Source organism: Hyalella azteca, unplaced genomic scaffold (genome assembly GCF_000764305.2).
Source record: "Hyalella azteca isolate HAZT.00-mixed unplaced genomic scaffold, Hazt_2.0.2 contig16805, whole genome shotgun sequence".
Classification (NCBI taxonomy): Eukaryota; Metazoa; Arthropoda; class Malacostraca; order Amphipoda; family Hyalellidae; genus Hyalella; species Hyalella azteca.
In genome coordinates, this window is record NW_025946613.1 from 46,032 (window position 1) to 71,970 (window position 25,939).

The following is a 25,939-nucleotide window of genomic DNA, read 5'->3' on the forward strand; positions in this document are numbered from 1 at the left end:
CGTGGATCAAATTTTATTCTCTGATGAAGCTTTAAGGTTAATTATTCAAATTTGCCTGACGAGTTTGCATCAGATGCACGACTTGATTTTCTCGTGTCCTCAGCAGACGGCGAAGGCGGCGTGAACGGCGCACCGCGCGTCGCTTCAGGCGTCAGCGACATGCTCCTCGAGAGCGAAGTGATGCGCCTTATTGATGAGAACGTGGTGAGTGATGCGCCTTATTGATGAGAACGTGGTGAGTGATGCGCCTACATGTGTGTAAACATAAACAAGTGATTATTTTCAATATGGTAATATAATTTTAGGAACTGTTACTGTGTTGATAGCTTTGTAAACATGATTTAGCATATTACCAAATAATTCTTTGAAGGTTCGTTCATTAAGTAAATAACATGAAATTTTCAATCTAAACTCTATTGAATGTTAGTTACTCTGGCAACGTGAAATTTGCGTTACAAATACCGTAATGAACGTTCGCAGCCATTCGTGTTAGTATATGCTGAAAGAGCTTGCATTCAAAATTGGAGGCGATTTGGTCTTTCAAAGTCACCGCTGTAGAGCACAACAATTAATATTCTCGTATTTTATGGCGGCGTCAGGAGCTGCAATCTCAAGTGGACAGTTTGACGGCAGAACTTAAGCAGTCCAAAAACTACCTCAAAACCTATGCCAGAAAACTCAAAGAAGTTACGGGTGAGTCATAACAATAATAATAATAATAATATATAATATAACGTCATGCATCTTCCTAGCCTTTAATTTGTAAGATCAGGTGAGGATCACATCTTCTCAGTGTTTAACTTACGAGATTGGTGATCTGTCTTGTTTTTCCCAGTGCTATGAGATCGCGTGCTCTCACTTCTTTCCTGTTTTTAAATTTTGAGATCACGCAATAGTTCATTCCTTCTTCCTATCTCATAAATTGAAAACTTACTAGTGTTGACTCATTGCGATCGGGTGTTATTTAGCCATATTAGCCTTTGAATAATTTTATCGGGTCCCCTCGATTTCCCAGTGAGTAGCAGTGTTTAATTCATGGGATCGCGCGATCTTTGATCTTTCTCATGATCAGTGCATGAGATCGGGTGTTGTCCTGACCACTTGTTTCATTTGTCTTACATCTATTATACCGGCACTGTCTGAACCTGTCTCTTCTTTAAATAATTCATTGTAGTTCGAACTCTCGATCATAGGTATTCGAATTTACTTCACCAAATATATCGTACATTATTCCCCGATTCTTTGTTAGCATTGTCTCGAAGAATAGAATATTTTGCCTATTAACTTTCTGGTTCCCTATTCTATTGTTACCTCAGTGTAATCTATCATACAAGGTAGTTACTTATTTACTACACGTAGCACCCGGTTGCCCCAGCCACGCGCCTATCGCTTTTACGTGGGAAACGCTGAACAAGAGCCGCCTGCATAAACAGTTATCTCTCTTATCAGCGACGAGAGTCGCTCGATGATAACGCATCGACGTACCTACTCCCCCCGACTACGGTCGTCAAAAATTCACTGTTCAGTGACGTTTCTATTGTGGTTTGTACATGCCTTCTTCGCTTCCCGCTCGACTACCACAATATCATCTCTGTCAACCCTCTTCCCTATGGTCCGAGAGAGATTTGTTATTTCATTGGTTTTTTGTACTAAATGAATCCCTGACAGATATTCAGAGTGCTTGCAATCTGTTAAAATGCGTCTTTCCGTCGCCAGCGCGGATAACTAAACCATATTTCTAAACCATAATATCTTCCATATTTTTCTTTTGAGTTCTATGTTACGTACTCAGTATAAATAATTTAAATTGGGGTGTGTTAGTGAAATGAGTTCCTATTACGTTTACAGCGCATTTTTGTGTTCTAACTCGGGTGTGTGACTGCAGAACTGTTAATTACCTCAGAAATGAGCATCGAGTGCCGTGAACTACTTCTTTTCTGCAGCTTTTAAAATAAAAACCTGACTAAAATATTCAAGTAGGTATGGTTCATGCAGTCAATACGCTTTTGATATCATGCTGCTGGAAGGATACTTTTTACTTGATAATCTTATAATGGCTGAAGATCAAAGTGGAACAGTGTCATTTCCGCCACATTTGCGAGAACTTTTCGCTCGTTTATTCTTCATCATCCGCTCATTTGGTGATGTGTTACTCTATCATAGTTACTGCTTCATTTTATGATGCACTGTTGTTCCTAATGACCTCAATGGACAGTCCATGTTAATTTTATTATAGGTTGTGCCTTCCTCTTATGTTCTATAATCAATGCCGATGTCTACATTTCATTTCCTTATCGCGTGCTCCCAGATACACTTCATTAACTCATTTCTTTTGATATGCTACCTGAAGCACCTGCCTTCGTGCAGACCAAAATAAAAACTTACTGTAATTTTTTATTAACTTCGTTGATGACCACTCGAAACCTGCTGAAGAACTTGCAACACGCAAACAATTAGGGTTGTTGGGAGTGCCATTTGGTATAATTATAATCGTCGTAGTCTCCATAGCTTTTCTTCCAAATTAGTTATTACCATGTTGAAATTTTACAATTATAGTTTAGAATAGAAGATTGCCACATGGCTCTAATTATCGTTTCCTGAACTTGATTCTGTAGCCTATCATGGAACACTTCTGAAGTCCTGACCACTTGTTTCATTTGTCTTACATCTATTATACCGGCACTGTCTGAACCTGTCTCTTCTTTGAATAATTCATTGTAGTTCGAACTCTCGATCATAGGTATTCGAATTTACTTCACCAAATATATCGTACATTATTCCCCGATTCTTTATTAGCATTGTCTCTAAGAATAGAATATTTTGCCTATTAACTTTCTGGTTCCCTATTCTATTGTTACCTCAGTGTAATCTATCATACAAGGTAGTTACTTATTTACTACACGTAGCACCCGGTTGCCCCAGCCACGCGCCTATCGCTTTTACGTGGGAAACGCTGAACAAGAGCCGCCTGCATAAACAGTTATCTCTCTTATCAGCGACGAGAGTCGCTCGATGATAACGCATCGACGTACCTACTCCCCCCGACTACGGTCGTCAAAAATTCACTGTTCAGTGACGTTTCTATTGTGGCTTGTACATGCCTTCTTCGCTTCCCGCTCGACTACCACAATATTAACTCTGTCAACCCTCTTCCCTATGGTCCGAGAGAGATTTGTTATTTCATTGGTTTTTTGTACTAAATGAATCCCTGACAGATATTCAGAGTGCTTGCAATCTGTTAAAATGCGTCTTTCCGTCGCCAGCGCGGATAACTAAACCATATTTCTAAACCATAATATCTTCCATATTTTTCTTTTGAGTTCTATGTTACGTACTCAGTATAAATAATTTAAATTGGGGTGTGTTAGTGAAATGAGTTCCTATTACGTTTACAGCGCATTTTTGTGTTCTAACTCGGGTGTGTGACTGCAGAACTGTTAATTACCTCAGAAATGAGCATCGAGTGCCGTGAACTACTTCTTTTCTGCAGCTTTTAAAATAAAAACCTGACTAAAATATTCAAGTAGGTATGGTTCATGCAGTCAATACGCTTTTGATATCATGCTGCTGGAAGGATACTTTTTACTTGATAATCTTATAATGGCTGAAGATCAAAGTGGAACAGTGTCATTTCCGCCACATTTGCGAGAACTTTTCGCTCGTTTATTCTTAATCATCCGCTCATTTGGTGATGTGTTACTCTATCATAGTTACTGCTTCATTTTATGATGCACTGTTGTTCCTAATGACCTCAATGGACAGTCCATGTTAATTTTATTATAGGTTGTGCCTGCCTCTTATGTTCTACTATCGATGCCTATGTCTACATTTCATTTCATTATCGCGTGCTCCCAGATACACTTCATTAACTCATTTCTCTTGATGCGCTACCCGAAGCACCTGCCTTCTGCAAACCAAAATAAAAACTTACTGTAATTTTTTATTAACTTCGTTGATGACCACTCGAAACCTGCAGAAGAACTTGCAACACGCGAACAATTAGGGTTGTTGGGAGTGCCATTTGGTATAATTATAATCGTCGTAGTCTCCATAGCTTTTCTTCCAAATTAGTTATTACCATGTTGAAATTTTACAATTATAGTTTAGAATAGAAGATTGCCACATGGCTCTAATTATCGTTTCCTGAACTTGATTCTGTAGCCTATCATGGAACACTTCTGACGCGTGTCTGTGTTCGTCAGAAGTCCTATGGGATTTTGTGCTCCTAGGGGGGATTGTTCCTGAGCGCCTCGTCGCTGAGCTCGCGGTGTCTGACTGCAGGTCTTAGATGTGGAGTTTAGTTATTATGTAGGTAGGATTCCTTACATTAAGTTATTATGTAGGTAGGATTCCTTACATGGAGTTATTATGTAGGTAGGATTCCTTACATTTCCCTTCTCTGTCTCTCTCGTACGGGCGGCCGAACTCCCGTGTAAGCGACCTCTTGTTCGAGTGTCTTAGTTTCTGTTGCTTTTTACCTGTCCCTCCGTGTCACTTCGTCTCTTTGAGATGCTAACGCCGATTCTTTCTTGATAGCTTCAGCGGGCTGGACAATTAAAAACGTTCCGCCCCTTGTGGGTGATGAACGATTTTTTATGTTAACAAATTTCAATACTTGAAATTTTCCACCTCGTTGGTGATATTCCTCTTGACTTTCGGTGCGAGATAGCTAAATAGCTGAAGCGCTGGTAAACATGTGGCAACTAAACTAACCAACTAACTTGATTCTGTAGTTCCATTTTGATGCTAGTGACCACTGTGTTTCAGCTTGTGTCTCGCACAAATTAATAAGGGGGCAGAGATGCATGTTACCTCCTGTCAGCTCCTAGTCTAGGTTTTTTAGATTTATGATCACTTCACTTAAGTGTATTTTTTAAATTACCCAAAAATGTTATTTTTTAATTGAGTGCTGCAGCCAGCAGCAGATATTATTTTGTAGAACTTTTAGTTCAGTGACGACAGTCTTAATTTAGAACTTGCCGGCATCTAACCGAAAAGACTCGGCGACGTTCACTGATCGTGTGTGAGCTACCCGACAATTAACTGCATTACCTGATCATGTTCTATGGTTCAAAGTGTATCGCCATTTTGGCGCTACACTTGCCTATGACTATCGAATTTCGCTGGTCCGTTGTGAGGTTTTCGTTTTATATTCATCGGCAATCGCGTTAATTGTTTAGTCGTGCCCCGCTCTAAAAATACCCGCAGCCAAGCTTGCCAAGAGAAAAATTTACGATCAAATCTTTTGAAATGATTTGGTTTTAATTCTACTAAATAAGCTATTTTTAATATGAGCTAAGCTTTCCCTACGCTTTATCGTTTGCAATTAAAGTTTTTTTTTGTCCCTATCTGTTTTCTGTGTGAGTTCACGCAAGAATGAATATGGCTCGCAGTATACGAGCCCATCACGGGTCTTTGTGTCATAAGACCTGTGGGCTGCCGTGAGCACAAACTCAGCGTCCGGACTCAGGACGAAGTCAAGCTTCGCTCGTTGTCATTGTCATTTGTTTTGTTAGTCTCCGAGACTCCGACTCTCCGTCAGTGTTGATTGTGCGGTCATGATGTGAGGAGTGTGCTGTTCTCCAACGCGGCCAGATTTGACGCAACGGCCAATGCGCTTGGTTTTTATGGTGAAGAGTTAAGGCTTCTCAGACGCATTTGAGAGACAATTCTCACTGGTCCTTTATTGATTTTAAGACAATTAGAGGATTAACTGGAAATAATGCACCGGAAAGTTATCGAGAAATATTTGCCTCCATCCATTTGAATCCATTGCCTCATGGATTCAAAGTAATAATTCCAATTGATTGCAGACTGTTTGTTGTGGTTTAGTTTTTCGATGATCATGAAAGTGCACACATTCGTTGGAAAAAAGAAAAAACTTCTGCAAAGCTCACCCAAGAACAACCAACCGTTCACGATTTCCTAGACGTCTCAAGTTCAGTATTTGAATTTTATTGCATTCAGGCTCAGGCCAGCCACCTGACATCCATATAAATCATGTTGAATAGAATAATCCTAAACTCGATCGTCCTGAATGTGTTATGGACCTGGATCACGCGGTGACCTGGCAGATGCCATTAAAATTTAATGGAGATGGAATCCCTTCTCGGTAATAGGCTTGATTCGCGTGTATGAGACAATCAACGGAGCATTTGTTGCACGCCATCTTAAACATCGAGCTTCCATTAATCTAGGCAGAGCGTCCTACACTGAGTCGGCAAACATAACCATAACCAATTAAGTGGACTAGAACAACGACGTCATTAATGCTATTAGACTTTGTTGTTCTGCTGCTAGAACAGTAACAAGAGTTTAATTGATACAATTTCAAGCGATTTCAAGACTCGATAGGGGGAAAAATAAAATCAAAAGGCATATTATATTTTTAATGTTAAGGAAGAATCGTTAAATTTGTTTGCGAATTCAAGTGGAAGATCACATAGAGGAAGTGAAGCTCGCAGTATGCCTCCGTCGGTGAGCAAGTTGTTGTGGGGTAACATCTTCTCTCACGGCCACGCCAGCTCATCCTCCGCCAACACCGCAACGAGAGGAAACGATGCTCCGCCAGCCTCTACCGATAGTTCCTTGCCCCCACTATGCCTTCAGCCCTGCCTACATCACGTACCGGCCTGCGTGATACGTGACTCTTCGACATTTCTGCTTGACCGTCCTGTCTGCCGGAGCTGTCACGGACTCGTTTTAGCTACTTCTTTTCAAAACAATGCATCCTCTGATGAATCTTCATTGGGAACACCGGACCTCAGCAACAGCAACGTCAGGAAGGATTCATGTGACTCACAGGATTGCAATGCCGCTATAAATACTGAGATCCTTAAAGATAGTGAAATCCAAATGAAGGAACACAAGAATAATAATGCTGCTGGATTTACTGGTCGCTTTAAGTATCTATTTGATGGGTTTAAAAGCAAAGAAACCGGAAACCGTTCCGTGTTCACAGAAATTAGTTCAATCAGACAACCACGCGACAGTGACTTCTCAATAAACCGCAATCACGGAGGAAAACGCGATTGTTCTCCGTGTCGCTCGTTTGTGTTCGCAGCTGTGAGTGCTGCGCAGGGAGCCTCATGCTCCCTGTATGATGAGTACAGCATTGCCGCTGAAGGCAACACCCTGCGTAAAAAATGCGCTGTGTGCTCGTTTATTTTGTGCGCGGCCGTGGCTCGCGCTGCTGCTCAACATTGCTGCCATGCTGCTGCAGGTGCTCGCCCTGGTGACACTCATGCAGGTAATGAATGATTGCGAACTGTACACGCTTCTCATTCTTTAGAATTGTGCAGGTTTCTCGCATTTGCGAATTGTGCAGGTCTCTCACTTTTGCGAATTGTGCAGGTTTATCTCCCTTTTGGTATAGGATGGCAGAATTGGTTCGTTTGAAAAAGTTTAATTGAAGACAAGACCAGTATTAGTTATATTGATAGCGATTAATGGTCTCACTGTTCGAACAGCGAATCCTATTGAAGGAGCAATGAATGGTCTCGTGTGGTCAGTGTTGTGAGGAATTGACGATAGTTTTCGTAATATGTGAAGGCAGTGTAAGCTTAATGGGCATAAGAAATCTACGACTCATGCTGATTTTGTCTTATCTTGCTCTCTTTATTTATTCATTTTCGAGATGGAAAATTGTGATTCTTGTTTTGAAGGATCGTTTAGTTTTAGTTCCATTTGTTATTTTGATAATACATAACTCTGGAGCTATGCGATGGATGGTGACAGTTGTGTATGTAAAGCAACTATTTATCAACTCGTGATTTTGTACGTTTGTAAATAAGACCCTTTCACCGTGCGAAGCTTGCATTGTTTGCCGGCCAGCGCAATTTACTTATTATTTGACTTAAGATTTCACCAGAGCATGACCAAAATTTCTCGCCTCAATTTTAACGTGAATGATCATCAGTGATAGTTCTCAATCTCATTTCAAATTGTGATATTCCTGTCCGAAATTGGAAAAACCACACGTGATTATCTAAAGGGACTTATAACAATAACAAAACTTTGCTTCCATGTGCATTTCATAAAATTGTATGAAACTATATTGTTCATAAATGAAAAAATTTGAATTTTTTTTTTAATTGTTAGCCCAAATGTAACGCAAAAAGGTATATCGTTTGAATCAATACTTCAGAAGCCCTGTGGCTCGGGTTCAGGTGTGATGTTGCGGTGGCGCGTCAATCCTGTCTCAGTGCTGCTTGCTGTTCGCGGCGCCGGAAGTCGCTTGTTTAGCGAGCTCGTGTTGCGTGCGACCTCCGTGCCCTTCTTGAGCGGTCTCATCCACGGCCTTGTTTCCTGCAAAGAATGAAAGACCTCACGCTCATACGAAGTCTTCTAAGCTTGATATGTAGAATAAATGTGCTCATATGCATATATCTACTTTCTTTCACACATAAAACCATCTGAATGGCCCTTGGTCTCAACATCTTTTTTTGTGTGATGAAATAAACCTCTTTTTATTCTCTATTTACTTTTTCTGCATTAAGCCATTGATGTGCACTTATTGATTTCACGTTTGAGGGAATCTAGAGAAAATTACAAGCACCACTCGTCGTTTTTATTTGCTTTCCGTAATGATGCATCGCTGTGACGAGGGTTCTTGAGATGTAGAAATGATCCACGTGCGTCGTTTATCACAATAATTTTAACGCCATGAATATTCATCCATTGCGTGCTGAAGGCATAATTCAGGGACCAGTGTTTGTCAGTTATTTATTTGGTATTAACTGAACAACCATCGTTAACGTTCTATTTTGCAGAAAATAAATTATCCTTCTCTATGGTTTTGCTTCACGAGGAAGAGGTCCTGCCTAAGTTATTGTGTATGCGTTTTTCTCACAGAATTGGTAAAAGTTTTGTTCGATAGGTAGCTATATCTAAATTTTGCCCAAAATGGATATGCTCCCACTTGGATTTTATTCAGTCCAAGAAATTTTACGTGCCTCCGAGACGGAAAATTATAGACGAAACAGTTTGGAAGCTGTAAGTCGTTCTCGAGCTTCGTCAAACACTCGTCAGAGATCACATTCCATCAACCCTGATCTTACTTCGGATGTAGACACATATACAGTAACTACTACTCTGACACCTCCACCCATCGAAGACGCTGAAGAAAGTCCGCTGACTCCTACACCTTCTCCGAGCCCTTTCGCATCATCTTCCGTGCTGAAGAAAAGCCCTATATTTATTATAAGTGTTCTGCCCCAGACAACCTTACCAGCTCACGCGTTCCAACAACATCTGACCCCCCTATCTCCCCACCACTACCCTGCTGCGCCTCCACACTGGCCCATTCTCTCTCCCCCTCTTGGGCAATTTGCTCGTAATCTTTACCTCAAGAAATATACGCGCTCTAACTATAGTCATTTCAACACATATCTTCCTGTTGTATATAGTCAGGGAGTCAGTAGCATGAAGCTGCTCCGGCAAAAGTCCGGGGTACATCCGTGCATCGACAAACTGTGGCGTGACCTCAACCACGAGGACAACAACCGCAGGATGCGTGCGCAGAGTCTTGACTCGAGTGACGGCTCAGAGATTTTGACTCCTGACAATTTGGCTGGAAGCTTCTATGCCATTCCCTCGTCTTTGCTGGACGAAGGTACTGATACAAATTCAATTTCATCTGATTCTTCTGGTGAAACTATCGTCGGTTTGGAGCCGCATTGCATTGATCAGCAAAAAATTGTATATAGAAAAAATCGCCTTCACACTGACAATGATGATTCTAAATTGTGCGAGCTGCAGTATCATCTTGCTTATGAGCTCAGAGTGTCCACGTCTATATTGTACGGCCTGTCAGCTGAAGTGGTGTACGGCAGTATTATTTGTATTGGTTATTTTGGTGAGTGCTTATGTGATGAACCTCCACCACTTGTATCTTTTGATAACCTAAAGGCACCTGTCCCGATAAAGAAAAAAATTACCGTTGATACTCTCGAAGAAGAGAGCAAAGATGAAAAAACTGAGAGTAATCCTGATGTGGAAAAGAGCGTCTTACATTGTAATCAGAAAGATAGTGTGGAGTCATCTTCATTGGATGAAACAATCGATCACTTTACGTTGAAGGGGCAAAAATATGTCCCGGCTGAACCTCTACCATTTGATTTTGAAGTAGAAGAGCTGACAGCCGCCCGACTAGGGAATTTGCATCTTCAGCAACAAACTCAAGACATCTCGGCTTCTTTCCCCGAGAATGTAGATGTTCCCTCGTTGCCCAAGGCACAGTCATGTGACCAAATCAAGGACGAAACGCTAGCTAAACCGAAAGGTCTGAATTTTTTGCGATTCGTGTGTGGTTTATTTTATGATCTTTGTCCGAGCTTGGAAACGTTTTGTAACGACTTCGCTTCTGTGATGTACTCTACCGGCCTGACTGATGTATACAACATATAAATACAATTTCTCAGAAACAATTTTGTTTCTGATTGTTGCTTTTTGTAGATTGCGGTGCGATGCAACTGTGTGGGTGCAATGCTCGTTTGGATTTTAGATTTTGCTGGAGCAGGGTTTATTTTCCTTTACCTCTTTGCATTCTTAACCTCCAAGCTCTGTCTCGATTAATTTTTATATGTTTATGTTTATAGAGAGTGTTTGTAAGCTTCTGAATTTTTGGTGGAATTTCTAGGCGCAGTAATGAATGCATTGTAGCTTTGATCAGATTCAATATTCTAATTTTCTTGTTCGTTCGATTTGATACTGATAATGCAATAGCATGCAAATTTTCTTTCCTAAGATAATATTTTTGCTTCCGCGTTCGCTTTCGCCAGCGCTTCTCTTACGTGTTCTAATAATTATTTGTCCTATTTTATCTTGTGTAATTTCACCTCTCATTATGATTCCGAGAGATGGTTCGTATTCGTTCTGTTCTTTTTTACGTCTGACTCGCTTATTTCTATTCCCGTTGCAAAATATTCCAGATTTTGTGCCGTAGGTTCGCTTTCAACGCAAAAATTACTCTCACTCTTGTTACTTTTCACTGTGCTTACAGATTCAGTGTAAGCTTGTTTCAATAATATCCACAAAAATGAGGATATTATTACTGTTTTGTTGCTCATTGCAGGGGTGGAGAGTAGCGTGGAGCAGCTCGAAGCTCCGTCCGAGGGAGCGGACACGAGCAGCAGCAACAGCTCCTACCAACCTGCCATACGCAAGAAGGAGCGCGAATACATGGGCATGATGGAGTACGACAAGGCTGATGAAGCTTCCATTATCAAGATGCTTATATACGGTGAGCCTAAGACAATGCTTCTGTTTGAGAATAAATCAAATATTTTGATGGTTGAAATATTTGTGTAAATGTGAATTATTTAGAAGCCCAGTGAAAGATAAGGCCAAGCTTCCTCTATACGGTGTGTTTACATCTTCTACCTCATTAATACGGTGGAGCTGATGACTAATGGGAGTGATCTTATTAGCTACCTATAATGTAGTGAAGTAGTTCACCCGCCTGACTGGGTCGATTACTACTACAGAAGTTTGTGAAACGCGAAATGATTGCCTAAATAAATTATAAAGCATATGGCCCCTGTTACTAACTTGTTGATATGCTGATGAGTTTGTAAATATGAAAGTAATATTAACTGCGTAGCTACATGGACAAATTATTTCTAAAAATTGTGAGTTTGGCATATTTATAAGTGTTCGTGGCGTGGTCCCGAACACTTGAGGTAATTGCTGAGCTTTTGGCAGACCTGAAGCCGCGAGTGGCCGTGACGCTGCTGCCTGGACTACCTGCGTACATCCTCTTCATGTGCATCCGCCACACCGACCACATCGACGACGACGAGAAGGTAGACTCCTTCGAAAATATCCGAAAGTCGCTTCCTATTAGCTTGCTTTCATTTTATTTGTTCAACAGCGTAATCTCGGGCCAGTCGCTCCAAGTAACTTTGCTTCAATTTGATTACTGCTACCGCTTATTCTCGGGCCAGACGCTTCAAGTAACCACGCTTTAATTTCATTATTTATACAGCGTACTTAGAGAAATTATTGACAACTTAGAGAAATTATTGATGTTGCTAATTATGACTGCAGTTGAAGTCACTGTTTATTTTGTCCTTGATACCTGATGAATAAATTTAGAAATATGTTATTGATGTTATTATTAATAAGTTCACTGACGTATCTCTTGATGCTGCTAATGATGACGACAGGTGAAGTCACTGCTAAACCACACGAGGCTCGGCATCAAGCGCGTCATCAAGAAGAGGTGCCAGGACCTTGACTCGACGGTGCTGTGGCTGAGCAACACGCTCCGCCTGCTGCACAACCTCAAGCAGTACTCCGGCGACCAGGCGTTCCAGCAGGAGAATACGCCCAAGCAGAACGAACAGTCACTTAAAAACTTCGACCTTTCCGAGTACAGACAGGTAACTCTTTCTTTTACCTATAAAAAACTAACTCTCCAAGTACGGACAGGTAACTCATTATTCTACTTATTAAAAAGGTAACCTTTGCCTTTTCGATTTCAGAAAGGTAACTCATTATTCTACCATTGAAAAACATCGACCTTTCCTAGTACTGACTGGTAACTCATTATTCTACCTATTAAAAACATCGAACTTTCCGAGCACTGACAGTTGAATCATTAATCTTGATATTATGAACATCGAACTTCCCGAGGGCAGAAAGGCAAATCATTATTTTTCGTATCGGGTAACAATGGCTAAGTAACTGCAGCGTTTGTAAAAAGATCTCTAGCGTACAGAAAGATCAATAATTAGTCTGCTATTGTAGCTATTTCAAATATGTTTAACGTACGAATTTATTGTTTTTTAATATAATAAAAATGCATAAATAAAAATATAATCATATCAAAATTTCATGCGATTCTCATTTGGTGCAAAAAATTCATAGTGTTGGAAACTTACATAGCTAGTTTTCTCAGGAATTCATAAAATTAGAAGTATCACATTGTCGCACGTGTCTCACGAACTTCATTCGTCTTGCTTATCATGGCTTTTGTTGCAGACACTCTCTGACTTGGCGGTGTGGATTTATAACGGCGTCATCAAGCTCATGGAGGAGAGCATCCAGCCGTTGGTGGTGCCCAGTATCCTGGAAAACGAGGTCATGTCTGGCATATGTGTAGGCAAACCTGGCCCTGCTAAAGGTAATTATGAGCCTTGACTGTAAGGTGATGCGTGTCTCAGTGTCTCACATTTCTAACGTGACTGTTACCTAAAGTAGTAATACAGTAGTGTCTGATAACTGCCACTATTCGATCATGGAATTAAGTGCATGCTTGGCTGCGGCCTTTATAGCAACTTTGTATTTTATATATAGTTCTTTTTGGTACTATTTGTTACTAATTTCTTTTTTATAACCCATAATTTAAGGAAAAATTTATTGTACTTAGTCCGCTTTATTAGTCTGTAACAAAATTGTGTTTTGGTGAATGGTGTTTTCCGTTGGACTGGTAACCATAGATGAACGTCGTGCGTGCAAAACGTCAAATGCATAAATGCCTTGAATGATGGCGCTATATTGAAATATTTTATCCTAGAATACGGTATAGTTAAGAATAGGATAGTAATTTAAATATATTATTAGTATTAATTGTAAACTTTATGGTACAAGTCAATTTCTAAAGCCGAGCGATGATCTTTTTATCTTGAGGAGGTGCCAAGAACGGTGGCGTTGAAGAGTCCTCCCAGGAGCCGCAGAAGGCACTGGATCTGCTACTGAGTCAGCTGACGCTCTTCTACAGAACGCTGGCCACATTTGGCACTGATCCTGAACTGATCCTGCAGGTCTTCAGGCAGGTTAGTATCCCTCATACTTTCATGTGTAGTTATTACGTAAAAATATTTTCTGCCACATGCCTTGATTCAAAATGTACCTAGGTGAGAACTCCTAGGCTCACTAATTTACTTATGATGAGGTTTTTATTCCGTCTTTTTCTTTATTTTTCAACACATTTGGTAAATTTTCTGAATTCATAGTTATATTTTACTCTTTTTGTACGTTATACTACATGTTTCTTACATTTGCAGATATTTTACTTTATCTGCGCTGGTTCACTGAACAATCTACTGCTGCGGAAGGACATGTGCCACTGGTCTAAGGGCGTGCAGATCCGCTACAACCTCAGCCATCTGGAGCAGTGGACCAGAGACATGCAGCTGCCCGAGCTCGGTCAGGCCTGTTCTCTACTTCGCAATTAAACCAGAAACAAATTTTAACAGCTGAAACAATGTCTCTGTTTGTGTAGATCGTGAAAATCTTGAACCTCTATACACCGGATGAGTTCGAAGAGCGTATACCGGCCTCATTCATTCAGAAGATACAACAGCGACTGCTGAAGCGGCCTGCTGCTGATCAGGAACAGGTAATACATTTCATTAGTTTTTCTGTATTGATGTCACTCATTTGCTTGAATCGCTAATTCACTAGAAATTTGAAAGCTAAAAAAAAATGCTACGATAATTTATCAAGTTTTGTAGAAGACGTTTTCAATGAAGACATGTCAAATTTCCGTGGAATTTTCTTTGCTTTTAAACCACTTATTAGTCATCCTGTTGCACAGGAGCCTTCAATTTTAGTATTTGATAGTTTAAAATGTGATCAGGTATATTGTTTAATGTAATTTTACATATATTGTTTATTTTTATCAGACGTATTGTTGATAGTTTCGATACTATTAAATTCGAATCGAAACTGGAATCCGTTTATTTGCACAATCAACCCGTTTTCCTGAAAAGTTAAGTTCAACACGCGAGGATAATAAATACTTACTAGTTGTGAACATGTACATGTAGCTGACGTTTGATTTATTAAAGTTCTGTGTACTTATATATAGGAATCAAGTAATTGCTAGCTTCACGCCTGTTCTGTTTCAGGCGACGCTCATCATGAACACGAAGTTCATGTTCCCCGTACGCTTCCCCTTCAATCCGTCCAGTATTCGTCTCGAGGACATCGAACTTCCTGAAGTTCTCAACTTGACGATGCTTAGAAAAGTTTAAAGTGTCCTAAATTTTATATATTGCGCACGATTCGTTGAAATTGGCATGTAGGAAGATCCAAGAGTTATCTAACTTTATGCCTGGTATTAGAATCATATAAGACACTGTGTTAGTGTCTAAAATGATAATACAAGAGCTTAATAGCATATATTTTTTTGTGTGTCGTTTTCTGTGCGCTGCAGCTTGTAAGGTAGCATCAGGTTCCTGATCTGCTGCTGTTGGGAAGTGATGAGGCAGTGTCGGTGCTAGTCCAGAGTATTCCAATGATAGCTTAAATGGTAATTTATAGAGTTCTCCCATGCTGACTACGTTTTCTGTTGTACAGTTCATGACCAGCTTATAAACTTTATACGTTGTGTTTACAACTATCTTTTTGTACTTTAGCGTTTGCAGTGTTGAGTCCTACACTTCCTGCTTTAATGGCCGTGCTAGAGTTAACACATCCGTATTTCATTGACGAAAATAATGCATCTAGTGACGTATTAGCAACCTCGCAGGGAAATAGACTGACGCAATCCAGGCGTGAATTTTGTAAAAATTACAATTTGTTTCTCTTGTTATTTCGTTTAATCGTGACAGTGTAATTGACAAATGATGTTTTTTATTTATTAAGTGTTTATATAATAAAAGTACCTGTTTACTAAGATTTTATGATAGGCCAATTACTCTCCGTTTCCAAAACCTTTTACCTGAACACCTGTTATGCTGCCTTTCACATATTTATATATGAAATTTTGCCTGGTGTTAACAGCATGTTTTCTGTTAGGGTGTCCGTCGTTTGTGTCCGACATTGAATTGACTGCGTATTCAGCATATTTTCTGACTAGATATTGTTCTATTTCCGGCCTCTCTTGTTGCTATTCTTCGTCCTGAAGTTCAATATTATTAATTAATTATTCAATTAAGTAATTTAAATTTTTAAATTATGTAATGAACGGATATGTATGTGATAAATTAGGTTTGGGATTTCAGTCAAGAGAGCAATTACTACACGATATCGTAGATTATGGAAGTGCTTCTATATTACCTATGTAGAACATGTGTGATAATTGATGCTATTGAGTGGCCTTATAATCACTGGAAGTTTAGGAATGTGCTAAGATTTTCAACATATCACCTACGAAAGTTGAGATCACCTTGAGACCACCATCACCTACCCCTTTGAGAGTAGGAAAGGCTTGAAATTATCATATTGAAATGTCAGAAGCAAAGGAAACTTTACCGGCGAGTATTTGTTAAATACTTGGCGCAGGATTTTTTTTTGTGGATCAACCTAATTTTGTTGAATGCAATTTTTCTCGATTATTGCAGTGGTCGCACCGATGTTCATTTCCGATTAACATAACCGCATGTGCTCGATTGTCTATTATCGCTGTTATAACGACTAAAAGTTTCTACACAATGAGGAATATTTTTCAAACTCGGAGCAAATATTTTATTTTTCATTATATTGCCGTTTACAGGATGAAGAAAACTATCTACAGTATTGAGAATATACCTAGATTAATTCAACTTGACAGCTTTTCTATCATTTGAATAGATTTCTCAATACTATTTTTCATAGATGGTTCGCAATTTTCAACAATCAATCAATCTTGCTGCAAAAACTTATAGCGGAACATCTAACCCAGCTTTATCCATGTGACAAATTCTTCATGTATATCTATATCATGTGATATCGTGTCATAAACTATTTCTTCGTCTCGTGTAGCTTTTAGCATTTCTTACCGAAGCCTCACAAATAATTCGGGTATTGTCCAATATTAACTTTAGAATTAGCATGTGTTCATTGTCAGTTCGATACAACTTTTTTATTATCTTATATTTTTCTCATTAATTACTTTTTCCACGCTCGCTGCTAAAATTTCGTAACCAATAACGTATTCCAACTCGCCAGAAAATTCCTGCTTAGTGGCCACCTTCAATGGCTTTCATTAAGTTAGACGTAACCGCGTGACAAGACGCCGTGTACAGCTTCTTTACGAGTAATTAATATTTGAATACTTACTTCATGACATTTTTTAGGTAGCTACGGGATTCTGCCTTCTTCACTTCAGCGTCTATTGAGTTGGAAGCAAAGATTTACGCTGGTGAATCGTTGTTGAGCTAATGTGTAGCGAGCAGGGTATTGTTTTCAAAGTTTGTCGAATTTTTACATTAACACATTGTTATCAAAGATTCATTGTCAGCTGAAGTTCATTATGTAACGATAAAGTTAATTTTTGTTGAGAATTCACTTGGGGTCTACATTGTAGGTTATTTTTGTAATAATTGACATGACCGTAAAATTTTCTTTGTTGAACGTGTGAGTGAAGTAAAAAGTATTTATTTGGAGAGAAACCTCGCATTCTCACTTTCCCTATTTCATTTTTGACTGCAAAGCCGTTGCAGGGTATTTGTGATAATTTACAGCAACTTTAGTTTCATTTGAATGGTTGTGTTCAAAGGCAGAATGTTGTATGATAATCCTTTTTCCTGAGATTTTCCCGCGTTAATAGCAGTCTATTTGCATCGTGATGTCGCTAGGGTTCCAAGTTGCTTTCAACGAACTTATTGATTCGCCACAATTAAAAATAGGTATACATTATGCTGTTAAATGAATCGTCTGCTTTGACGATAATAAACTAAAGTGTTTACATATTTGCTGCTGGAACATTCTAATGAAATTTTATAAAATCTTGTTTCAAAGCTCGACTCTATCGGCAAGCCGATGATGATAGTGTACTGAACGAAAATCGTTGCATTAGTTCTAACGCGCGTGGACCTAAAGGCGGCAAGCTCAGAAGCACGTGTTGCTCGCGGCTTGCTTTTCCAAGTCAGCATGCTATTCAGCGGATTTTAATTTTCTCATCTACATATCGTATCTCAATGGCAAAAAAGAAAATTCTTAACACGACTGGAAATTAGAGTTATATGAACGAATTGCCAGGAAATTAACGCTAGCCTATATGAACGCCACAGTTGAATAAAACATTTTTCGAAACATAGCTTCGCACTCAAAATGAATTCTACAATGAAAGTGAAAGAATTTTGACCTATTTCAACATAAGGCCCATAAAAATGAAAGTGAGGGCAAAACTCGCAAAAGAATGGAGATTATGCCAACTTGCCAAGCAATATCATAAATGTCACTTGTCAGTGTAGACAAGTAATCAAGTAGTATGGGAAAATCAATAAGGGACACATTTTCAAAAAATAATAAGTTTTATTGACTGATGAAGTACTTTACTTTTTTGCAGCAGTTTTCTTGACAGCGGGAGCGGGTTTCTTTGCCTTCTTTACAACGGGTTTCTTGGCAGGCGATTTGGCGGTCTTCTTTGCAGCTTTCATTGGAGACTTCTTTGGGGCCTTCTTTGCCGGACTCTTGGCTGCCTTCTTCTCAGTGGACTTAGTGGCCTTCTTGGCGGGAGACTTGGCAGGCTTCTTGGCAGCAGCCTTCTTGGGTGTGGCTTTCTTTGGCGACTTAGCTGCCTTTTCTTTCTTTTCCTTCTTGGGTTTTGCAGACTCAGCGAGTTTGAAGGAGCCGTTAGCTCCACTACCCTTGACCTGAGTTAGCTGTCCGGAGCTTACTCCACGCTTCAAAGCAGAACGAACATAAGTTCCAATTGACTTCTCTTCAACCTTATAGTTGGCGGCGATGTACTTCTTGATGGCGCGAGCAGAAGAGCCTTTGCGTTCCTTGAGAGCAGCCACGGCTGCAGTAACCATTTCGCTGTACTTAGGATGCTCAGCGGGCTTGGCAGCTTTTGGTGATTTCTTCGCTGCCTTCTTCTTTTCAGGAGCAGCAGCGGGGGTAGGTGTATTGGAAGCAGTGTCAGCCATATTGATCACGTTGGGTTTGCGGAGCAACAGCACACAACCACACACGAGCACAGCAAAAGAACGAATAGAGTCGGCAACGGTCAGATTCCAAGCCGATGGGGTGCACCCCCACTTTTCACCCCCGCTCTAAACTCATTTGCCAGATTTCGCCGAACTGTTAATGGAAATTCACGAATTTTCTTCCAGTTTTGATGCAATAAATAATGAAAGAAAAATCATTATTGTCAATATGCATGATTCTACCCTGGCGACATAACGATAAAGCTGAAAAAAAGACTACATGGACAGAAACTAAGTTTAAAGTACACGACGAGAAGTGATCCGAGTCCATATTTTTAGCTGGCTAAATCGATAAAAAATGTTACAAGTTATACATAATGGTGGCAGAGACGTTACTTACTCATACTGCAATGAAAGGAATGCGTTGGCAAAGCGGGAGAGGCCCCGCCTCAACAAAAGGCGGGAAACTGCAGCGAGAATTGGCGGGAAAACAGGAACGTCTGCGTTCGAATTTCTACTTCTGACACTAATCGTATACAACCTGCGAGCAAGAATGTACTAATTGCATACATAATCGTGGACATTTACAAAGAATGACTGACAAACGTGAAGTGAAATAAAAAATATATTAAAAATTAGAAGCACAAATTAATCACATTCATTAATAGCATTTAATCATACGTGGGAATAACGATCTGCTGGTATATAGACACATAGAACAAGAGCTTTGGTACAACACACAATCATGATTTTTACTACCTCAGTATCATGAAGGCGGGAAAACGACCATTGGGCGCAGATTATGATAACAAGTGGTCGAAATATTATTTTTGTGCGACACGTGCGCAGATTATGATAACAAGTGGTCGAAATATTATTTTTGTGCGACACGTGGTATTTTTCGTGACAGACACCAGAGACTAGTTTGAAATATCACACCTAAGATCGAGACTAAATGATAGGAAGTATTCGTACTCGTGAACCTGTAATAGTCGTCAACTTTTTTGACTACATGTTTCGACTGAAGACAAAGAAACTTAGAAAATGCTTAAATTGAACAAAAAACGGAGATAGCTGTAGTGATATTTAATAGTAAGTTAATAGGCCCTGCAATGTACATATAAAAAAATTATTTTAGAGGAAGAAAATACTACTGTATAAAGTTAATTCAATGCTAATGTGATCGATGGCAAAGTTTCTTTGAGAACTGTATTGTCTGTTAACTTTTCAAAGCATATTTTACATCAGGTAAGAAGCTTTGAGGCGTTATGCATAGGAGCGAATGTACATGTACGAATATCGAATAATTGAAGGTACTGGGGCTAGCATTTAGGAACAGACCGAGACCAAAACAGAAGGCGTGGAGACGATGGTAGAGAAAGAAGGAAGGGACGAGCAGGTAGCTGGGAAAATTTGCCGAACAAAGGAAGCGATAAAATTCCAAACGGAGGATAGGAGAATCAACCACCAGAGAACAGAACTAAAGTTTACATGAAAGTGAAGGATGTTCAGTTCGACTCTTCATTCGTGGTTTTAACGGATGGTAGCGAAACACGTACATTATTTAAAAAGCTAATCAAACAATTTCTTTCAAACAGAATCGTCAATTGACCTATTCCGTCTAAAATTAATAAATTGAAATGCAGGTCTCAATAACATGATATGGATGGACAGGTTTCAAGCTCTTAATTATTGTTATTAATGTGAATATGGCGATGAGTGAACGACCAATACTGGAAATTCGCGAAATGAATGTATTCGCTTGAATGTAACAGCCTACATGAGACAATCATATTCGTCGTCGGGATCAATAACTTCAGTAACCTGCGAAGCTTTTACTACCGAGTCCTCAACTTCCTTTGCCTTGTTTCGGGAGGAATGGCAAGGCGTACTTTGATCATATGTTTCATCTTTAATATTTTCATTACAACTCAATACGACAACATCAACCTTATCCTTCATCTGATCGTGATCGTTTTCTGCAATATCTTGTACCCCCGAGCTCTTCAGTTGAGTCCAGGTGCATGCAGCGCCATCACGTGAGTTATCACTATTTTTGGAGCATGCAGCGACATCGCGTGAGTTGTCGTCACTATTTTTGGAGCATGCAGCGCCATCACGTGAGTTGTCGTCACTATTTTTGGAGCATGCGGCGCCATCGCGTGAGTTGTCGTCACTATTTTTGGAGCATGCAGCGCCATCGCGTGAATTGTCACTATTTTGAGCGCATGCAGCGCCATCGCGCGAGTTGTCACTATTTTTTGCGTTTGCAGGTCCAGGCGGCTTGGATGGAATAGAAGGTTTGTTAACGACCGAGGTAGCGGCAATTGAAGCGGCGTTCAGCGAGTGTCGAGAAGCAGTTTCATGGTTAGACCTAGCGTTGTGAATGGCAGTTTCGACGCGGTTTGCAGTTTCCCGTAAAGCGTCAGGCAAGTCAGGAAAGTCAGGCAACTCCAGGGAAGGAAGGTGCGAAGAAAGCCTCTTGTACATGCTCGGGCTTTGTTTCCGTCTGAACAGAGTAAAATAACACCAGACTAGAGATCATCTCACGAGCTACACATGAGCGAACAATTTTTTTAATGAAGAAAACTTTTATTTGTTGCGTACTGTGGTCAAAAAACAAGCCATACAAGCTAATAAATTGTGCACGAAAAAGCACCTGTTATATCACACTTCAAAAATAATATCTCAAACGTATAAAATCAAAAGAGAAACCCCGAGGAAAGAGGAGATTCAAATCACACACGTATGCCAGAAACGATGTTACAGAAAAAATCAAAGGCGACGGTTATCAGCTCACGTTGAATTCTTAATTGTGAAGAAAATAAAAATATAAAATAATCTTGAGTGGTATTTTGATATACTGTCGAAGTTTTTAATAAAAAAAGCAGAGAAAAGACGATCGCAATAATTTTATAAAAAAAACGAAATAGAAACACCGATAAGAAAATAGAAGCAACAGGAGAACACAATAAGAGGCTGAGTACTCACGCTTCCACTGAACTGCAAGGACGTGGACTCTAAACTCGAACTCAATTACAACTGAAATAAAAAGAGGATAATTTCTAACAGACACAAAAAATAACTGCAGTCAGATATAGTCCAACGTGACTGGACAAACGGATGGATTATACTCCAGGAGAAGACACACGATTGAAGCTTCAGAAAAATTATGCATGGCACTCTCATGGAAGATCTCACACTCATGCAAACATTGATGATTAACTTCTGAAAGCGACACTTAAATTTTTAAGATTTAACCCATATAATTAATAACTGGGTAGTATTTCTGGATGATTCTAGGCGTACAGTTCGTACTCAAACTCATGATTACGAGTTTTAGTGAAATTCAGTTTAAATTGGATCAATGTAATTGTGCTCTGTAAGTAGGGATTTTTAGGCTTTAATGAGAGATTAAACTAAACAAATGTAATGAAGAATTGGCTTATCAAAAGAAAAAATGAAAGTGTAAAAATATCAACTAGAAAGTAAATAATATCTTCGTCGCTTTATTTTCAATTTCAACTCGCGGAGCAGAAAAGATCAGAAAAAGACCTCATTAATTAAGGGAGAAATACCACTCCAATTTTCATCATAATTCCGGCACATATATATATATTTTTCTTGTTTTAATTCAACTTGCTGGGAACCAAATTTAAAATTTCTTAGGATAAAAAGTTCCCAATCATTGATGATATTTTTTATGAAGGTCGGGTGTTGCATAAGAAGAACAAAAAAAGATGAATACTTCAAGTATGAAGTATATAAGTGAAGTCCATACTGAAATCGTGGCAAGATACTACTGAAGTCGTGGCAAGATACATAACGCAAACAAAGATATTTAACTGTTGAGTGGCCTCAACATTCTATGAAACCCTGCCGTGTTTACTACCTATCGTGTGAAAAAAAAAATGAACTTAAATTTTCTGCTATTCAAGAAGCTTTCCTCAGCCATACAATGACACGTGCACACTGACTATCCTTAATTCTGCTATTGAAGCAACACTGAATTCTTTAACAATACGATAAGAGATATATGCACATACTGACCGTTATGTATTCTGAGACATATGCACCGGCGAGATTGATTAATAAGAAATCAGAAGCACGTGTTGATCATCCTCCGATAATGATACTTACAAAGCAAGAGTCTACATTCGAGTATACAACAACAGATGTTCATAGTAACCGTTCTTCATTCTGTTGCACGAAGTTGCAACCGAAGGCAACTTTGGAAACAGAGAGAAACTTTGTTGCACGATGGCACGAGTTATATTAGAATACAACGATAGGTTGCATACTGACCTCCTCCATACTGGTGCACAGGAAGGCACGAGTTTTATTAGAATACAACGATAGGTTGCATACTGACCGTTCTCTATTCTGGTGCCCACGAAGGCACGAGTTTTATTAGAATACAACGATAGGTTGCATACTGACCGCCCTCCATTCTGGTGCCCACGAAGGCACGAGTTTTATTAGAATACAACGATAGGTTGCATACTGACCGCCCTCCATTCGGGTGCCCACGAAGGCACGAGTATTATTAAATTACAACGATAGGTTGCATGCTGACCTCCATTCTGATGCCCACTAAGGTACGAGTTCTATTAAAATAAAACACGACAATATACTGACCGTCTTTTTTGCTCGTATTTTAGAAGCTGGCGATGGAAGACGGCTTCTTTGAGCAGCTCCTGCATAGACGTCAGGATGGGCTTGGCCTCTTGCATGCCTTGCACGGCACTGAAAAATGTACAATATTAGCCATATGACGAAAAATATTTCAACATTCAACGGAAATGAAATAACCTGGAACTGGAGACGAAAAAAATTAATAAAAAAGACAAAGAGAAATTAATAAAAGACTACAAAGCCATTGAGATCACATATCTGAAACAATGATATATTGCAAATTTGGACAGGTAGAGCAAGATAATATAGAATCTTGTCCAAAATAGTGCGATATTACTGATAACTTTTATTGATCATGATTGCGTCTAAAATTCTAGGAAAATCACATGAGCACGATACTAGAACAAAACAGTTCATAAAATAATAGAATTGAGTATTCTTCTATGCAAACATCAATGAACTTCATTAAACTCTTTCCATAGGCGTTAACCTATAAAGAATGAAGATTAGTCTACCAGCAATCGAATAATGTAATAGCAGCTAAATAAACAATGTGATGGTACAGAATTAAGGTGAAGCGGTATAGAATTAAAGTGAAGTGGTATAGAATTAAGATGAAGTGGTACAGAATTAAGGTGAAGCGGTATAGAATTAAGATGAAGTGGTACAGAATTAAGGTGAAGCGGTATAGAATTAGGGTAAAGTGTTATAGAATTGAGGTGAAGTGGTATGGAATTAAGGTAGAGTAGTATGGAATTAAAGTGAAGTGGTATAGAATTAAGGTGAAGTGGTACAGAATTAAGGTGAAGCTGTATAGAATTAGGGTTTAGTGGTATAGAATTGAGGTGAAGCGGTATAGAATTAGGGTTAAGTGGTATAGAATTGAGGTGAAGCAGTATAGAATTAGGGTAAAGTGGTATAGAGTTGAGGTGAAGCGGTATAGAATTAGGGTGAATTAGTAAGAAATTAAGGTGAAGTGGTTTAAAATTATAGTGAAGTGGTATGAAATTACAGTGAAGTGTTATATAATTAAGTTGAAGTGGCAAAGAATTAAGTTAAATTTTAAAAGGAAGTGTATGTACAGACTACGCGCCATGAACTAACCTGAGCGCATACTCGACATCATAGCAGGTGCCCTGTAGCTGCGAGTGCAGCTGCGTGACGTGGTGGCGCCGTGCGACGGTAGGGGGCGCTGCTCGTCGCACATGTTCTTGTAGGCGGTACAGCGCCAGCGACGGCTCGTTCGCTGAGATGTGCAGGTTTTCGCTGATACGCTCTACCCCTAATACAGGAAGCGACATTAGAGCCGGAATTAAATATTTATCATGAATAATTGTCGTCAGAAACAGGAGGTGATAGCAAAACTGTTAGGAATGTTGAAGGATTTCTGAAAACTATGATCCAAGAAGAACTTGAGCTTTTCGAATGGACATAGAAAAACGAAATAAATCTTATTTCGAATTTGATATCATGATTCATGAGTAGGTTGACAAACAGAAAATTCAAACTTGCCTGGAACATCATAAAGGAAAAGCTACTAAAAACAATTTCAATGTGAAAAGCAAAGTAAATGATATCTCTTTCTCAAGAAAAGGTTACATGACAGCAGGACGAAGACAGAGAGTTTTTCGACTTGATTTTAACATAGCTGGAAAATTATAGTAGCATTATTACATATTTCGAGCAGTCCCGAATACAATAATGATGATTCACAAGACATTAAAGTTTATTGACTACCACAAATTAAACTTATAGTTAGACATTAAGACAGCATTTACTCGCCTTTTTTCACTTTCACGTCCAATTCCGGATCCACGGGCGGTTTTAGTGGCTGTGTTGATCCCATTCTGGCTCCGCTCTATTTTAACAGCCAGCAGGGAAGACTTTTTAACAAGAATTTTCAGCCAACAGGAAGGTTTAGAAGACAAATCAGAAAGTAGAGAATCGTGAGATATGCTACACTGTATAGTAACAAAATTCAATTTTCTGCAATAAAGAACTCAATTTACTAGTGCCATTTTTTTCAAGATATGTCAGTGAGAATACTGAATACAGCAGGCGAAAGATCGTAATCATAGCATTCGTTTTCGTTTCAGATTTGCGGGAGCCTCTGAAGACCAGTCCAATGTGGCCCCATGACAGAGTTTTGAGTTGTAGTTGCCCAAGTGATCTTTCAAGTGGCGCTTCACAGTTGTTTTCAATCAGAGCACTACCTAGCCTCTCTAGCCTAGCCTACAAAAGTTGGGCTGCGTAGAGCACCTTCGGTTGCATTCTAGATTACACTCGCAAAGGTGCGAGGGGAGTAAATAAGTATTAACAGATTATTATTATTAGTTCCACAGAATGTTAGTACATTAACAATGTATACTTAATAATACTAATACTACCAATACTAAGCAAACAACATGAAATACATTGCTCAAGGAAGCTATATTGATTTCAGTTTGTTGGCACAGAGAAGGTAGGTGGAAACAGCCTCTACAATTGCACTCTGAGTTTCT

The 25,939-nt window shown here is 39.4% G+C and overlaps 3 protein-coding genes across 3 annotated transcripts in view; 1 reads left to right on the plus strand and 2 right to left on the minus strand.

Moving 5' to 3' along the window:
* Positions 1–16,407, plus strand: part of LOC108666177 (unconventional myosin-Vb) — a 48,049-nt gene extending 31,642 nt beyond the window's left edge. Inside the window, 10 exon segments of the mRNA XM_047885047.1 lie at positions 104–204; positions 600–693; positions 11,075–11,242; positions 11,704–11,804; positions 12,168–12,383; positions 12,985–13,126; positions 13,636–13,778; positions 14,010–14,223; positions 14,226–14,344; positions 14,856–16,407. Of these exon segments, the coding sequence (XP_047741003.1) occupies positions 104–204; positions 600–693; positions 11,075–11,242; positions 11,704–11,804; positions 12,168–12,383; positions 12,985–13,126; positions 13,636–13,778; positions 14,010–14,223; positions 14,226–14,344; positions 14,856–14,981 (1,424 nt within the window). The 3' untranslated portion in view covers positions 14,982–16,407.
* A 1,757-nt stretch (positions 16,408–18,164) lies between these two features.
* On the minus strand, positions 18,165–19,242 carry LOC108666180 (histone H1-delta). Its single transcript, XM_018153002.2, has one exon. It carries the CDS (start codon positions 18,801–18,803, stop codon positions 18,207–18,209), a length of 597 nt encoding a protein of 198 aa, XP_018008491.1. The 5' UTR covers positions 18,804–19,242; the 3' UTR covers positions 18,165–18,206.
* Positions 19,243–19,304: 62 nt separating this feature from the next.
* On the minus strand, positions 19,305–25,701 carry LOC108666179. Its single transcript, XM_018153001.2, has 4 exons — positions 25,221–25,701; positions 24,543–24,720; positions 23,442–23,549; positions 19,305–21,312 (listed from the first exon to the last, which is right to left on the minus strand). Exons 1-4 carry the CDS (start codon positions 25,282–25,284, stop codon positions 20,580–20,582), a joined length of 1,083 nt encoding a protein of 360 aa, XP_018008490.1. The 5' UTR covers positions 25,285–25,701; the 3' UTR covers positions 19,305–20,579.
* Between the last annotated feature and the right edge of the window lie 238 nt (positions 25,702–25,939).